Genomic DNA, 16444 nt, shown 5'->3' with positions numbered 1-16444 from the left:
AGGAGGTTGGGGCTTTTGTTTGCTTGTCTTTGCATTAGAAATAAACTTTTGCTATAGAAACCCCAAAGCTCAGGTACTTTATTACATACCAGCAGCTTAAAAACCAGTTTGGTGAAAAACTCCTCCTGAACCACTGCAAGTCCTAAATGTTCCTGTGGAGGCAGCTTGGGAAAGGCTTTGTTTCCTTCCTTGGAGGGATCGTTTGTCTTCTGTGGAAGTGTAGAGGTTGCAGGCATGAACTTATAGACTAAAGTTTGTCTTAATTGCTCTGATGTCACAACCTCCCTGGCAGATCACAGCACGATGAATGAGCCGATGGCCCCCATCCCTCCAGGTCCTTGTGCTAAAGTGAGACAAATCCCTTCCCTGTGAGCCACCAGACCAGAGGCAGCTCCTCCATTTATTTGTCTCTAACAGTTCACAGCAGCTTTCTCGGGATAAAAAGCCAGTAAACCCAAGGCTTTTCCTCTCACTTTCCCTGGCAGGAGGTCGGGAGGGGAAGACATCACCATGAAAATCCATGCGGATGCCAGTGGATGGGAATGTGAGACATCTCCCTGCTAATGGGCTGACAGTGTTATAACTCACCAGAATACGTATTAACCTCCCTGTCTTTGTCAATGTGCCTGATCAATCCAGCAGTCACAGGGAGGTCTGGGGCCTCTGGTACATCTTCCCCTTCCTGCTACAACTTCCTGGACTTCGAATCAGGGCATCCCTTGGCTGAAAAGGGATGTAGAAGATGCAGCAGTGTTAGACCCCACAGCTGAGGCCTGCTCAGAGGATGGCATGAGGGGGTGCATAACAAACATCAGTTCACCAGTGGGTGCTATAGATGCACTGAGTGACCCCTCCACTTCCTCCAGTTCCCCTCCTCACCCACCAGCTCATTTAAGGACTCCACCAGCAGCCCCACACTGGGTCTCACCTCTCTGTCTCCTCTCCCTGTACCCTTAGTCATGGTGGTACCAATAGACCCAGTTTCCTATGGGATTGTGTTTGTGGAGCTCAGGCTCTGGGTATAACACTGGGTATGTCCCATTTGTGCCAAAACTTCCCATGTTTTCTGTGTTTCCCTGCCTGTTATCCTTGCCAGGCAAAGCTCATCCTGTGAGATGAGCCCATGGTTGTTTGCCCCTAAATGCAGCATAGAATTAGGGAGTATGTTGGGGTTTGTATCCCATGGCCATGTACATCCTGCTGTCAGCTTCCCAATGGCAAGTGTCAGTCTTTGTTTTCCCAATAACAGCCTGAGAAGCTCAGTGTGTGGCTCTCCATGCACATACATCTGGCAGAGAAACCAGGAAAGGGGAATTGCAGTGGGCTGAGGCTTTGAGGGCTGTGAGGGGTCCCTGACATGTCCCTCTCCCTGGTCTGTCACACAGCAATATGCTGGTGTTAGTAACTGAGCAATACAGAAACAGCTTGTAGGAGTTGTATTTGATCCCTTTGATACCCAAGAGCATAAGCAAAGGGTATGATTGAGGATTGAATGTGCCTCGTGGAGCTCTGTGGTCCTGCAGAGAAAGCTTACCTGGAGGCATCAATGGAAAAGGGATGGACCACAGGCACCCCCTGTCCCTGTAATGCAGAGAGTGTGTGAGCAGCATCTGAAGCAAACCCTGGGAATTTAGGTCTTTGCTGGGAATAAAAATATCCCTATTCCTGCAGGGAGCAAAATGTGCTGATGGAGAGCAAAGGAGTCCAGAAACTGCTGTGTGGTGACAGGAGCTGCATGCAGGACCCCCAGGGAGCCTGAGCCTTGCCTGGTGAGGAAGAGGAGGGAAGAGGCAAGTCAAGGGGCTGCAAGAGGTGACATTGCCCAAGCTGAGGCTCTGCTCTAGGGAGGCTCCTCATCCTCATCAGTGGCAGGGCCAGGGCGCTGGGAAGCCTCAGCCTTTAGAGGCAGCGAATGGAGCAGCAAATCCTTCACCTTCACAAGGGCTTGAAGCAGGAGACCCCCCGAGGCTGGTGAGGACAAAGCAGAGGCTCTTCCCTCCTCTCCCATTAGGATGTGCAGCCACAGAGGTAGACACAGAGACCCCACAACAACCCCCAGGACCCAAATCCCTCACCTGGCTGCTGGGTACCGGTCCTCACAGCCCTCAATGTGCCAATGGGGATGAGTTAAACACATCGCAGGTGACTCCAGCTCCTCCCACCTGCAGGAGAACCAGCTTTGGGCCCAGCTTCTCCACACAGAGATTCTGTTCAGCCATTTGAGGTTCTTTGTCAGTGACTCCAGCCACCACTGTTGCCCTAAGGCTGCCCCTATGGTGATGGCACCTCCCGAACCCCAAATGCCACATAGTGTCCCCAGGCTGGAGGGGCTCTCCGGATGGATCACCAGGACCTATAGTGTGATGGTGAGGTTCCCAGCTATAGCAGGTACTTTAGGATAACCCATCTCCAGCCTTCCCTGGGGTTCCCTCAAGCTGGGGAGCACTCATGGGCACTGCAGGGCAGGAATCAGGAGGGATGGGGGGACTGTTCCCTGGACTTGCTGCCCTCACCCTGCTCCCCCTGCTCACAGTGTGGCACAGCTGGGGACGCCTAAGTGGGGAAGAAGATAGGGATCTCTTATCTCTATTAGAGAGTGATGGTCCCATTGAATAGAAAGAAGATAGTGCTTTAAGAAGAGCAAAGCACAGGGGTTGTGCCTTTCCCAGCAGGAAGCCGCAGTGGGGACGCTGCGACTGCCGAGGAGCTGCGCTGACCCAGGGCTGCTTTACCTTCAGTGAAGGGTCTGGCCATAAACTACAAGTGTGCACTAAGGACAGGATTTATAGATGGAGCCTCTCCGGCTCCTGCAGCCGCTGCTGCACCGCCGGGACCCCACTGCGGCTGCTCCCGATCCCATTCCAGTCCTGCTGGGGAAGTTCAAGGTTTATACGGAGCCGGTCAGGCCGGGAGATGGTTAATGGTAAATGGGTGTCTGGGGCTTCTGCAGGCAGGAGGAGGACGAATTCCCCTGCAGCAGCTCCGTGCTGGAGGCCGCGGTACCGGCTGTCCCCGCACAGCCTGGTTGGGATGGGTTAACTGCTGCCCTGAGCTCATCCTGCTCCAGCTCCTCGAAGGTGCGGGTTGAACCTGATCAATAAAACCATGTCCATCGATTGTGCTCGTTGCGTTCCTCTGCAGCTGCTCCTGCCCAGGGAAATGGAGCAGGTTTAGAGCTGAGGGACACAGTGAGGGGCAGCAGCGCCATGGGGGGGTGGGAGTCAGAGAACAAGCAGGTGAGGGGGATAGTGAGGGAGCTGAGGCACATCAAGGGGTGCACAATGGGAAGAGCCGGGTGTGGTGGGAATAGAGGGTGCATAGAGGGGGGCACAGTGGGCATCATGGAGAGAAGAGGGGGGACACACATGGTGATGGAGCAGGCATCTATAGTTGGGGGGGTGCATAGATGGGGAGTGCATGGTGGGAAACCTAGAGTGCATAGATGGGGGGATGCATGGTGGAGGAGTTGGGGTGCATAGACTGGGGGTGCATAGATGGGGGGGTCACAGAGGAGCTCTGTAGGGTGGGGGGGAGTCACACACAACCAGGGCACTTGGAAGGGCACCGGGAGGACCCCGCAGACTCCCCGGGGGTCTCACGGCAGAAGCCCCGGGGGGGTCCCGGTCCTCGTCCGCGGTGCTCCCGTCCCGCAGAGCGCAGCTCCCGTTGTCAATGTCCAGTAATTAAAATGTCACCGTTTAATTTTCAGGCCTCTCGGAGCAATCTTTTCCTAATAAAGAGCCTGATCGAAACGCTCCTTCCCCTTCCCCCCTCCCCGGGAAGGGCCACGGAAGGGGCTGTAAAGGCGCAGAGCCGCTGCGGATCGATAGAGAGAAGCCCGGATTGATCGGCCTCTAAAATTAAATTTATTGGGGTCATGGTTTTATATGGTGCTGATACAACTGTTAAATGGGGAACATTCATTTCCAATAGGAGGCGTTTATTAAACTTCCACTGAATTAGACCGCCGTGATTTATGTGGCAATCTCGGCGCAGCCCTCCAGGAGAGAGGGGCCGTGGAGCTCCCGTCCCCGCCTGGTTATTTATTTATACACCCGTGACACGGTCCCTAAGTTTTAACCTAAATTATCCTCCGGCCTCACCCCCCCCCAACGGCACCGGCCGGGGGCGAGGAGGGGTCCGGTCGGGGCTCCGCACCCTGCCCAGCGCTGCCGCATCCCTTCCGCTGCGCACCCCAACCCCATGAGAGGGGGTGTGTGTGTATGGGGTTGTGCGGAGGCGCCCGCAAACGTCCCGGCTCCCGCATGCGGCGATCGTTGAGTGTTAATTAGAAATTCATTACAATTAAAAGCCTTGCGCACACGCCTTAATTACATCTGATTTTTAATTCCGAATCCGTGTTTACACAGTAAGCGAGACCTACCTCCTGATTATCCCCAATACTCTTTATACTGTACTAATTATGTAAATTAAACCTAATTAACTGACAAAAACTGCAGTCAATTCAACTGGTAAAAGATACGGAGGCTGCGAGGAGAGCGGCCGGGCCGGGCTGCGGGGCTGGGCTGATACTGGTGCCCGCCTCGGGGCTCCGCGCTGCCGCATCGCCGTCGGGGCCGGCCCCGCTGCTCCGGGCTCCGGAGGAGCTTTGCGGGCACCGAGGCGGCCGCACGGCCCAAGGAAGGGCCCTGCGGAGGGGATCGGGGCTGAACCGCATCATCTCGGACCGCTCTTGACCCGCACCTCCCAACGGGAGCGGCCACTGCGGGGGCTCAACGGTGTGGGTTCCCCCGAGCCCCGGCGGTGAAGGAGGCGGCGGAGCTCGGGCCCTGCTCGGCCGCGGAGCTGGAGGATGGGAGGGGAGATAAATAATTAAAAGGCGAGGAATAATTACCGGCTCGGGTTGCGATCGTTGCGGGAAGGCCGCGCCGCAAGGCCCGGTCCGAGCCCCCCCGACGGGACGTCCCGAGGGGACCTACGGCCGCTTGCCCGAGTAGGAGCGTGGCCTGGGGCCGGTTCGGCCGCGGCGGAGAGCGGAGGCGATGGAGGTGGCTCCGCACCTGCGCTTCGCTCCGCGCCGGCTCCGCCGCATCCTCCCGGTGCCGGTGGTGATGGCGAGGAAGGAGGAGGGGGGAACACGCACAAAAGTGATAGCTGGGGGCGATCCGCGCCGTTATTAACTTCTGTTTGATCAGTGTAATTGCGCCGATCGCGGCCGGACGCGATGATTAATTACAGTTTAATTAACGGGGCCGTGACGAGCGCTGCGTGCGGGAACCCGACCGGGGCAGGGATGCGGCTTGAGCCCCTCGCCCCACCGGCAGCACCGGCGTTCACCGGAGCCGAGCCCCCCGTGCCCCCCACTCCGCTCCGGTGGCCGCCGACCCCTCCGCCGTGCTGCGGACCTCGGTGCGGAACGAACACCCTCGGGCTCCCCCCCCCGCGCTGCCTCCTCCCGGTGATTTCGTTGCCGGCCGGTGCCCCCCCCCCCCCACCTCCGCACCCCGCGGAGGACCGCGCATCGGGGGGGGGGCTGTGCGGAAGCAGCGGACCCCGATTTCGATGGGGTCCTTCCGCCGCCCCCCCCGGGGTCCTCTTTTCGTTGCCTCCCGTTCCCAACGCAAACTTCCAACGAGCACCGCTCCCCCCACGGACACCCGCACCGGGGGGGGGGGGTGCGGAGCCCCCCATAGGTACGGCCCGGGGCTGATCCCCGTTCTTACCTCGGGCAGCCCGGGCGGGTCCCCGCTCGGTGTCGGCCCCCACATCCCCCCCCGCCCCGTTCCGCCGTGCCTTAAAGCTGCGCCGTGATTGACTGGAGCGCATCGGTGATTGACGGCCGCGGGGTCCCGGAGGCAGTTAATGTAAATATGCTGGTGCTAAGTGGGTGTGTCTTCCCGTTATTTTAGCTGTCACCGGATCAATGTGCAGCGTCTCCAAGTACGGATCCGGATCCTCCCTCGCTGCCGCCGTTGGTCACTCGCTCTTGTTGCATCTCGCCGGGGCGGGCGGCGGCCCCGAGGCGTCGGTGAAGGGCGCACCGCTGCCCGCCCGCCCCGCTCCCCAGCGCCTGCCCTCGGTCAAGGGCTCGGTGGGGAAGGGGCCCCCCCGGCCGATGGCGGCCCCGCCGCCGGGCTGCGGCCCCTAGCCCCGAGGAGAGCCTGCACGTCCAGCCGGGCTCCGCGGAGCGGTAAGTGGGACCGGGGGGAGGATGGAGGGGACGGGGATGGAGGGGGGGGGAAGAGAATCGGGACGCGTTTTCGGTCGGCGCTCCCCGTTATTTTGTGTCATTACCACGGAAGCCGCTTACGGCCGGAGCCCTCCCCGCTAAGCCAATTTGCCCGGCTCGCTGCTGCCCTTCTGCTGCTACGTGCTGAGGGTCCTGCCCGCCCCGGCCCCTAATCCGCCCGCTTCTAATCGCCCGCAGGAGGACGACAAAGGGGCTCCGGGGCCGCCGCTCCCCGAGCCCCGCTCCGATCCGCTCCTAGCACCGAGGGGCAAGTTTCATCCCTCCCGGCTCGGCCCCAGGCTCGTCCCCCCCCCGGCCCCGCTGCTGCGGGACGCACCGGGCGCATCCTCCGCTGCTTTTCGTTGGAGCTCGCCCGGCACGGCTCAGAGAGCCGGCACAAAGGGAAGGGACGCGGCACCTCCGGGGGACCGGGGTCTGGGGGTGCTCCATAACCCCCCCCCGGCCGGGACGTCCTTGCCCTGGGCAGCCGGAGCCGCTCCGGGCAGCGGGTACGGGAGCGCTCGGTACCGGTACCGGCGGCTGCGGAGCGGGGGATGCGCTACGGCTCGGCCGGACCCCTTTGGGCCTGCCCGCGGATGGGGGGTCCTGCGGGAGCGGCCCGGAGGGCTCCAGGCCGGGGTTGTGAGCGCCGAGAGGGGCCCATGCGGGAGCGGGGCTGCGGGAGCGGGGCCCGGAGCGCTGCTAACCCGCACCTTTCCCCGGTTTCGTTTTGCAGGGGCGTTTTGGGGGGAATGGAGGCGATCGCCACTCAGATGGGAAATGGGAGAGATGGAAGCTCCTCCCCAAATTCAAAGCAAGAGCTGCAGCCGTACCAGGGCTCCAATACCCTCAAGCCCAACCAAGTGGGTGAGACCTCTCTGTACGGCGTGCCCATCGTGTCCCTGGTCATCGACGGGCAGGAGCGGCTGTGCCTGGCGCAGATCTCCAACACGCTGCTCAAGAACTACAGCTACAATGAGATCCACAACCGGCGGGTGGCCCTGGGCATCACCTGCGTGCAGTGCACGCCGGTGCAGCTGGAGATCCTGCGGCGGGCCGGGGCCATGCCCATCTCCTCCCGTCGCTGCGGCATGATCACCAAGCGGGAGGCGGAGCGGCTCTGCAAGTCCTTCCTGGGCGAGCACAAGCCGCCCAAGCTGCCCGAGAACTTCGCCTTCGACGTGGTGCACGAGTGCGCCTGGGGCTCCCGGGGCAGCTTCATCCCGGCCCGTTACAACAGCTCCCGTGCCAAGTGCATCAAGTGCAGCTACTGCAGCATGTACTTCTCCCCCAACAAGTTCATCTTCCACTCCCACCGCACCCCGGACTCCAAATACACCCAACCCGACGCCGCCAACTTCAACTCCTGGCGCCGTCACCTCAAGCTCAGCGACAAAACGGCCACGGAGGAGCTGTCTCACGCCTGGGAGGATGTCAAGGCCATGTTCAACGGCGGCACCCGCAAACGGACCTTCTCCCTGCAAGGGGCGGCCGCCGCCGGGCCCGGTGCCGGCTCCCCGGCCGCCAAGGCCGCGCTGCACCCTCCGCCGCCCGCCGGCCCCGAGCTGGCCCCGGCGCACAAGAGCCTCCGGTGCAGCGGGCAGGAGCCGGGGGGCGACCGAGGGGCGCTGGGGCTGCCGGCGGCTCACGGTGGGGCTGCGGGGGCGCACGGTGGGGCGGGCGCGGTGCGCAGCTACCCGGTGATCCCGGTGCCCAGCAAGGGCTTCGGGATGCTGCAGAAGCTGCCGCCGCCGCTCTTCCCGCACCCTTACGGCTTCCCTGCCGCCGCTTTCGGACTCTGCCCCAAGAAGCAGGAGGATGCGTTGGGAGGCGCTGGGGGAGGCGAGGCCGGCAAGGGCGGAGCGCTGCCCCCCGGTATGTTCTGGGGCCCCCCGCACCCGCACCCGCACCAACCGGCGCAGCCGCCGCACCAGCCCGGGGCCGCCAAGGACTCCGGTGTCTACCCCTCGTTCCCCGTGTTCTGGCCGGCCGCAGGCAGCCTCCCGGTGCCGCCGTACCCGGCGCAGAGCCAGGCCAAGGCGGCGGCCACGGCCGTGGTGGTGGCTGCGGCAGCGGCGGCGGCGGCGGCAGCGGCAGAGCCTCCGGGGCTGTCGGGCCGGCACGGAGAGCTGGAGGGCTCGGAGCCGTCGGGCAGCGGCAGGAGCAGCGCTACCCCGCAGGAAGGCACCGGGGCCGAGGGCGAGCGCTGCCCCAGTGCGTTGTCACGGGCGGCGGGCGAGGAGGAGCGCTCCGGGGACGAGGCGCTGCTCGCCCCGCTGCCCCTGCCCAGGAAGGGCAGTTACCTCTCCGCCTTCCGCCCCGTGGTGAAGGACGCCGAGAGCATCGCTAAGCTCTACGGCACCCGGGATGCGTACGGAGGAGCGGCGCCCCGCGGCCCCGGGTACCTGTCCCCGGACTTCCTCAGCGAGGGCAGCTCCAGCTACCGCTCGCTCTCACCCGGGGGGGACACGGCCGAGGAGCCCGAGGTGGACGTGGAGTCCAACCGGTTCCCGGAGGACGAGGAGGAGGACAGCGCCTCGGTACCCCACGACGGACGGGACCCGCCGCCGCCCCGGCTCTTGGCCGGTACCGAGGAGCCGCCGCCGAGCGCCGATGGGCCCGAGGAGAAGGCGGCCGAGCCGGTGGCACAGGAGAACGGGCAGGCCCCAGACGGCAGCCCCGAGCGGAGCAGCAGCAGCGGCGGCTACGAGGTTGGGGGGCCGGGAGGGGACAGGGGACACTGCCCTCGGGGGTCTCCATTGGGGACCCCCCTCACTCGTTGTCTTGTAGGTGTTCGCTCCGGACCGGGGGGAGCATCTGCAGCCGCTGAAGTCCTCCGCAGCGCTGGGAGCCCCGGCCGCGTTCCTGTGCCCCCCCGACGCGAAGGGTAACTGGGGCCTGGGGGGGGGAGGCCGGTGCGCATCGACGGCGCGGACACGGGCATTGCCCCCAATGGCTGCTCGGCCCCGGGGGGGCTCCGGGGCCGCTGATTTCGTTCGGGGCTTTACGGGGGAAAAGCGAAGGTGAACGGTTTTGGGATGGGGGACGGGGCCAGGTCCCCCCCGGGGCCGAGGCTGTCAGAGCCGCACTGGGAGCGGGGGGCAGAGCTCCTGCCCCAAGCTACTTTCGAACCGCAAAGCGATTAGGATGTCCGCTAAGAAGGTTTTAACGAGGGCTTTGTCCGTAATTATGTAATTAAGGATATATCAGGACCATACTTTCATTGCTTACGGTTGAAAATCGGTTTATTACCTTTAAGAGCAAGATAAAGAAGACAATCACTCCGCGGCAGAGGATTTAGAGACCAGAAAATCCTATCAGGACCAAAGGAATGTCTCTCATCCCAGCCCTGTAAATACCGACAGAGGTAAGCGCCGGTCCGCGGCGCGATGCTCGCCCCTCCGAGCCCCGTATGGGGCTGACCCACAGTGTCCCCCATGCAGGAGAGGACACCCTCGGCATGGATGTCCCCGGGACGCAGCTGGTGGAGAAGGACATCGAAAACCTGGCCCGAGGTGAGGCGGGGACGGGTGCCCTGCGGTCGGGGGGCTCTGGGGGGACCCCCCGGCCCTGTCCCCACCGCTCGAGGTCTTTGTGTTTTCGGCAGGAGTGATTAACTCCTGTGATTAATGTAACGTAATGCGATTAGCTCCGCGCTGAGCCGCCTCCAGATGGAGAAGTGCGGGTTCCCCTCAGCCCCCCATGTATCTTTAAACAGATGAGTTACAAAAACTGGTCCTGGAGCAAATGGAGCTGAGGAAGAAGCTGGAGAGGGACTTCCAGAGCCTGAAAGGTACCGGAGGCACCCGCAGCCCTTCCTGCGGCGCCGGGAGCGGGGCCGGGGCTGGGGAACGGTGCTGACCCCCCCCGGTGCCCCCCAGATAACTTCCAGGACCAGATGAAGCGGGAGCTGGCGTACCGGGAGGAGATGGTGCAGCAGCTCCAGATCGTCCGAGGTGAGGCCGGACCCGTTACCTTCGTTTCTTTAATCTCCTTTTTGTCTCTCTCCTTTTTCTTTTTTCCTTTCCCTTCACTTCATTTTTCTTTAATTTTCTCTCTTATTTTTATTTCATTTATTTTCCCTTTTTGTTTTATTTACTTTCCCCCTTTTCTCTTCTTTCTTCATTTTTCCTCCTTTCTTTTATTGCCTTTTCCTTTTTTTTCCCCTCACCTCTTGTTCTTTTTCCTTTCCTTTTTTCCTTTCATTTCCTTCTCTTTTTCCTTTCGTTCTCCTTTTCCTTCTCTTTCCCTTTTCTTTTCCTTTCCTTCTCTTTTTCCTTTCCTTCTGTGCACTCCGCTTTTCCTCTGCATTTCGAGCCTCCCTGCAAGCGGCTGCGAGGCATCAACACACGGGAACGAACGAATCTTCCCTCTCGCAGCAATTTCCATCCGGGCTAATTTAAAACCCAAGGCGTAAAACCAGCCGGGGAGCCAAACCCATCTCCCCTTCCCCCCATCCCCCCCAATCCCGTCCCGTCTTCCCCTTCCCCTTCCATCCCCGACGGGGTGGGTGCACTACGATGCCCTCTCCCATCCCAGACACGCTGTGCAACGAGCTGGACCAGGAGAGGAAAGCGCGTTACGCCATCCAGCAGAAGTTGAAAGGTACCCATGGGGGGTGTGTGTGCATTTAAGGGGGCCGACCCCCCCCTCCTCGCTATGGGGGGGCCCAGGGGGTGACGGCTCCATCCCTTTGCAGAGGCCCACGATGCTCTGCATCACTTCTCCTGCAAAATGCTGACCCCGCGGCACTGCACGGGGAACTGCTCCTTCAAGCCGCCGCTGCTGCCCCAGTGAGCCCCCCCGGACCCCCCGAACCCCGAAGCCATGCGGGCAGAGCCCACACAAGCCATTCCCACGAGGAGACACTTGTACATAGAGGACTCGGAGCTCGGCTTTCCTCGGACTGGCAATACGGCGGCGAGCGGCCCCGGGATGGCCGGGAATGGGGGAGCCGGGCCCCCCAACCCCGAGCCCCGCGCCCCCCGGGGCCCCCTGCTCAGCCCCTCTTATCCCCCCGTGTGTCCGCTTCTTCCACCCTTGTCCAGACTGGAAACACAAGTGGCGATGTGCAATGGATATAAATGTACTGTGATTCTCTTGGTACAGTATTTGTTGGATCTTTATTTATTTATGATGTATATTTATTCCCTCCCCTTCGGGCCCCCCTCCTCCCTCACCACCCCCCGTACATTTATGGATGTAACAGCACTTTACCGAGCGGTCCGCACTCCGGAGGCAGAACAACTCTCGTCCGCTCTGGGGAGAGCCCCCTCTGTACGTGATTTTTGGTTCTTTAATAAAAGCCGACTTTAAGAAGCCGCCTGCTGCGTGGGGCTGCCCCGGGGGGTGTACGGGGGTCCCCCCCCCATAGGGACACCGTGTTCGGGCTCACCGGGCCCCGACGGCTGCCCCCAGGCCCTGGGGTAGGGGCCCGACACCGGGTGCGGGAGCTTGGGGGGAGCTGCCCGCTCCCCTGCCGTGTTCCCCGCTCCCCCTCCTCCTCGTCGCCGCAGACGGGAGCTCATTAATGCCCATTTATATGCTCGTTTCACACATGAAAGTATTACATTAATGAGCTCCGAGAGCGATGCGGAGGTGCTCGCACACCTATTAGCCCTAAATACCTGTTTTCAGCTCGGGATTAACCTAGCGAGGCAGCTTGGATGGCCGGGAGCGGGGCAAGGACAGGGTAGGGGGGAAGCTGCACCTCGCACCGGAGTCTTGGGGCGCTCCTGGAGCAGGAGGAGACACAAACGGGGTTTGCACCTTGTCCCGTGGTCCTGCAGCGTACGGGGGATACCGGGACCTGGATGGGGATGCGCAACGCTGAGCCCCGGGGCTGCGGGGACCGGGAGCATCCCGGGATCGGGGCTGGAGGGTGCACTGGGAAGGGGGGTACACGTTTCCCATCCCGGTTGGTGCGGTGGGAACCGTCCCCGGGAGCTCCGCAGCGCGGATCCATCGGGATCGGTTTGTGGGAGTCATTAACGGGAGCGGCCGCGGTTCCACGGGCACTGCTGCCACCGCGTGGACACAGCCGGTACTGCAGCCACTGTCACCGGCCACGGGATGCTCCCGATCCCCGCAGCACTGCAAGGTGCCGAGGCAGCTTCATCAGGCGTTAACCGCTCCCTCCCCTCCACACCCAGCAATCCACCACGGCCCGACCCCGAGATCAGCTGTGCTGGGGCAGGAGAGCATCCTTCATCACCTGCGGGTGAGGAAGAGCATTGTTGGCGCATGTGGATGTGGTTAGCTGGGCTGAAGGTTATAAAACACTTGGGGTGGAAGTGCTCCAACTACTTCTTTTGGTTCTCTTCTGAGAGTATCAGGCAAAGCTCCTGTGGCTCGTATGGGGTCAGGCATCATTTTGTGCTGGGTGAGCTGCAGAAGGTGTCTGCAGTACACGACCATGAGCAGGAGCAGCAGGGCTGGGGTTGCTGGTAGCATCTCACAAGCAGGTAAGCCTTGGGGAATGGGGATCCTACTGCTGGGATGCAGACCAAGGGGGCAACAGCAAAGAGAGGAATAAAAGGGTAGAGTTAAGCTCTGTGAGCTGAGATGTTGTTTGCCTGAGGGAGTGAAACAGTTGTGTGTCTTTGGAGCTTGTGGAGGAGCAGCTGAACCTATTTCATTGCATGGTAGATTTAAATTAGACCTTAGGCAGAAGCTGTTCCCTGTGAGGGTGCTGAGGCGCTGGCACAGGGTGCCCAGAGAAGCTGTGGCTGCCCCATCCCTGGCAGTGCTCAAGGCCAGGTTGGACACAGGGGCTTGGAGCAGCTGCTCCAGTGGAAGGGGTCCCTGCCCATGGCAGGGGTTGGAACTGGAGCAGCTTTAAGGTCCCTTCCAACATAAACCAGGCTGGGATTCTCTGTTTCCCTCTGCCTGGGTGACCACTGGTACCTCATGGGCTGGCGGTGGCACAGGGTGACTGCAGAGCACCCATGGAGAAGCTTGGCCTGGGCTCCTATTATCATTGTTGTACCTCTAATGGGTTGGACACCTCAGACCCACAGCTGGGCCTGGTGTGTGGAGACTTCCCACCTCTTGCTGTGCTTATCCCAAGCTTTCCCCACCAGCTCCTTGGTCCGGGATCCCATACACCCTCTGCTGTGCTCACCTTCCTGGGCACACCATGCACAGTGGCAGCGCTTACCAACATGGGTGCAGAAATGAACCATCGTCTTATATTAATATTTTCACACTACTTAGCTCTCATTAAAATGTACTTTGCAGAATTTAATATGCGACTTCAAATGACACAACGTATTAAGTGCTTAATATACTAGAAATTATGAAACTATTATAGTCCAAGTCGTATGAAATAATTGGAGTGAATTAAACTTCAGCAGCAGGATGAGGGAAAGGCTTCAGATTTGTTCTTCTTTCAGTCTTAAACTACTAGAATGTGGAAACAGCCCCTGATAAAGAGCCAGAGTGAGGATTTCTAAATAATTAAAGCAGGAAGAGCTGCAGTGTGTGTATTTGAGCCTGTGATGAATCTGGAGCTGGGGGAAGCAGAAGGGCTGTTTGCTGTAGCTGATGGAGTTGTTCTTTCAGGCCAGTGGCAGAGCAGCTCCTTGAAGCTGCTCACCAGACCTCCAGCCTTGCCACAACTTGTCCCCATGTGCTATTTCCCTCTTGTACACACTCTTTATTTGGAGGGCAGCAGCTGGGATGGCTCCCAGGGACAGAGCAGTGTCCTCTGTGGCATCCTTGAGCTGAAAGGAAGAGCTTACCTCTTAATGAGGTGCAAATACCAGAGCCCCCCGGTTAGAATCGTGGTGAGTGGATGGAGCTTTGGGAAGTGCTTTGAGCCATCACACCGGAGTCGGGGTTGGGTTGTGGTGCTTTTCTCACCCCCGGTGCACGGGGTGGGCTCGGGGCTGGCTGATGCTCTCTGGTGGATCCACAGCAGCGATGCAAAGCACCCAACGGCTCAGCTGCAGGCTTAGGCAGGGTGGGACTGACTGGGATCCATGGCACCCATGCACTGTGCCCCGCATGCCTCCACCGCTGTGCGGAGCGGGGTCAGCTCGGGTGCAGTTACACACAGAGGCCACGAGGTGGCGCTCCCATCACCGCTCCCCTGCGCTCCCCGCTCCGTTCGCCTGCGTTTGAGCCGAGGCTCTGAGCAACTTCCATGGAAACTGCCCCAAATCAGCCCTTGGGAAAGGCGAGTCCAGTGCTCTGAACAAGCAGTAAGTGGGTGTCAGTCTGTCCGTGCAGGGCTGGGGTGCCATGGATGGGAGGCAGCCCCGACAGGCTCACATGTCCCTTTCGGGTTACCTCCTGATCAGGTTATGTGGGGTTTTCTCCCCACAACACAGGGGAGAAGGAATAAAGCAGCTCTCCCATGAAATGCTGGTGTCAGGAGCAGGACTGGGGGTCACAGCTGATTTTGGGCACTGGAACAGTGATACTGTTATAGGTAATTGAAGATGCTCTGCCCCAGAGTGAGGACAGACTCTTGTTTAGTAAATGCATAAGGCTCCAGCCAGATTTATGGGATGGTGTCAGATAAAGAGTGATGTGATGGAGTGAACGCTGGGAAGGCTAACACGAGAGTTAAAAGAGAGGGAAATGGTCCTTAATTTGCCTCCTTGAGGATTATTTAGGCTCCACCAACTGTATCATCAAAAGACACATTTGCTTGGAAAGTCTAATCATTAAGAACAAAGAACTTGCCAGCAAGCATCTAAAAAAGTGTTAACTTGTTTTATCTGTCCCTTTGATTTCAAGGGACTGTTTGCTGCTGGTGACAGGGGGGAAAATTAATTGCCTGATGAAGCTTCTTGAGAAGGAGCTGTCTGGTCTCGGCCAGCATAGCACACTGCATGGAGGAGGTGTTTGAGATACAGCTGACTTTGAGAGCGCTCTGTCAATGCTGGTTTATCACTGTAGTGAAGTATAGGTGGTGAGTACTGTGCAGAGGCACAGGGGAAGTGTGTTCCCTTTTCCAGTGACCTCTGAAAGGTGGGTCTGGAAACCAGCAGGTCTGTGGAAGGCTTTAGAGCTCAGATCAGGGCTGTTGGCATCAGGCTGCTCAGGGCTGTGTTTAGCTGAGACGTGAATAGCTGAAGAAAGGTGGAGAGGGGCTTTTGACAAGGGCCTGTAGGGGCAGGATGGAGGGGAATGGCTTTAACCTGGTAGAGCATTCAGGTCCTTTCCAGCCCAAAGCAGTCTGTGATCTCTCCCTGCCTGCAGTGCCTGACCTCCCTCATGACCAAATAAAGCATTTCCCTATCATCTACTCAGGTTATCTCATGTTGGCCATCACCTCTTGCTGTGCTCCTCCGAGGCAAGTCTGCCTCTGCCTTCACTCCATCAGCAGTGAGACCTTCCCTTTGCCTCCTGCCCTCCTGGCTGGACAAATGCCACTCTCCCCACATCTCCCCATGCAGCCTGTGCTCCATCCCCAAGCATCTCAGCCCATCAGGACCCTTCCTATGAAGCTGCTCTCATGGCATTTGCATTCAGTGTCCTTCATCCAGCCTGGCCAATCTCTGACCAGCAGTCCTGTCCTCCTCGGCATCAACTGCTCCTGCCAGTGCAGCATCATCTGCCAATGCTCTGTCCCATCGTCCTGGTGGCTAATAGGGGCAGTATTGATCCTAAGGGATGGCACTGCTCCCTGCCTGCCTGGTGACCTTTGTACCCCAAACACAGTGTTTGAGCAGTCTGGTCAGTTTTCCTGTAGTCTGCTTACCCAGTTCATGTCTCACCAGTTTGGCTCTGAGGATGCTACGGGAAGCTGAGCCAAAGGCCTTGCTAAGGTAAATAACTCCCCTTGCTTTCTGTTCATCCACAGAGCCAGCCCTTTAATCACAGAGCATCAGGAACAACTTGTGCCAGGGGAACTGGCACTGGCTGTTCCCACTTGCCAACATCTTATCCTCTTGGATATGCATTCTAGCACTGCTTGCTCCATCACCTTCCCAGGGTGATGCTGGCGAGGGCAGCTCTTCTGCACCACTTTGGATCCTCCTCTTTGCCCAGCCTGAAGCTGGGTGTCCTATTTGCTTTATCCCAGCCACCAACATTGCCGTGACCTTCCAGAGATGATCCAGAATGGCCAAGCAGCACCACAGACATCCAAGTGGCTGCAGTGGACCTGAAATACACAGTTGTGATCAAAGCACTTTGTGAGCTGCTGGCAAACTCAGAAAGCTCTTTCTTAGGGGAAAATCCGGCTATTTTGGGACCTGTCTGGCTGCAAGGGATTAGGGACAAGGTGTGTGTGTCTGGGCC

General features: G+C 59.6%; 1 protein-coding gene across 1 annotated transcript; it reads left to right on the top strand.

Annotated features, from left to right (window-relative positions):
* The first annotated feature begins 6942 nt into the window (after positions 1-6942).
* Positions 6943-10987, top strand: SKOR1 (SKI family transcriptional corepressor 1). Its single transcript, XM_034066348.1, has 8 exons — positions 6943-8901; positions 8981-9077; positions 9450-9557; positions 9634-9705; positions 9909-9983; positions 10072-10146; positions 10730-10795; positions 10890-10987. Exons 1-8 carry the CDS (start codon positions 6943-6945, stop codon positions 10985-10987), a joined length of 2550 nt encoding a protein of 849 aa, XP_033922239.1.
* Positions 10988-16444: the final 5457 nt, after the last annotated feature.

Source organism: Melopsittacus undulatus, chromosome 9 (assembly GCF_012275295.1).
Source record: "Melopsittacus undulatus isolate bMelUnd1 chromosome 9, bMelUnd1.mat.Z, whole genome shotgun sequence".
NCBI lineage: Eukaryota > Metazoa > Chordata > Aves > Psittaciformes > Psittaculidae > Melopsittacus > Melopsittacus undulatus.
The sequence above is the reverse complement of the archived record's forward strand: the minus strand, read 5'-3'. Positions and strand labels throughout refer to the sequence as shown.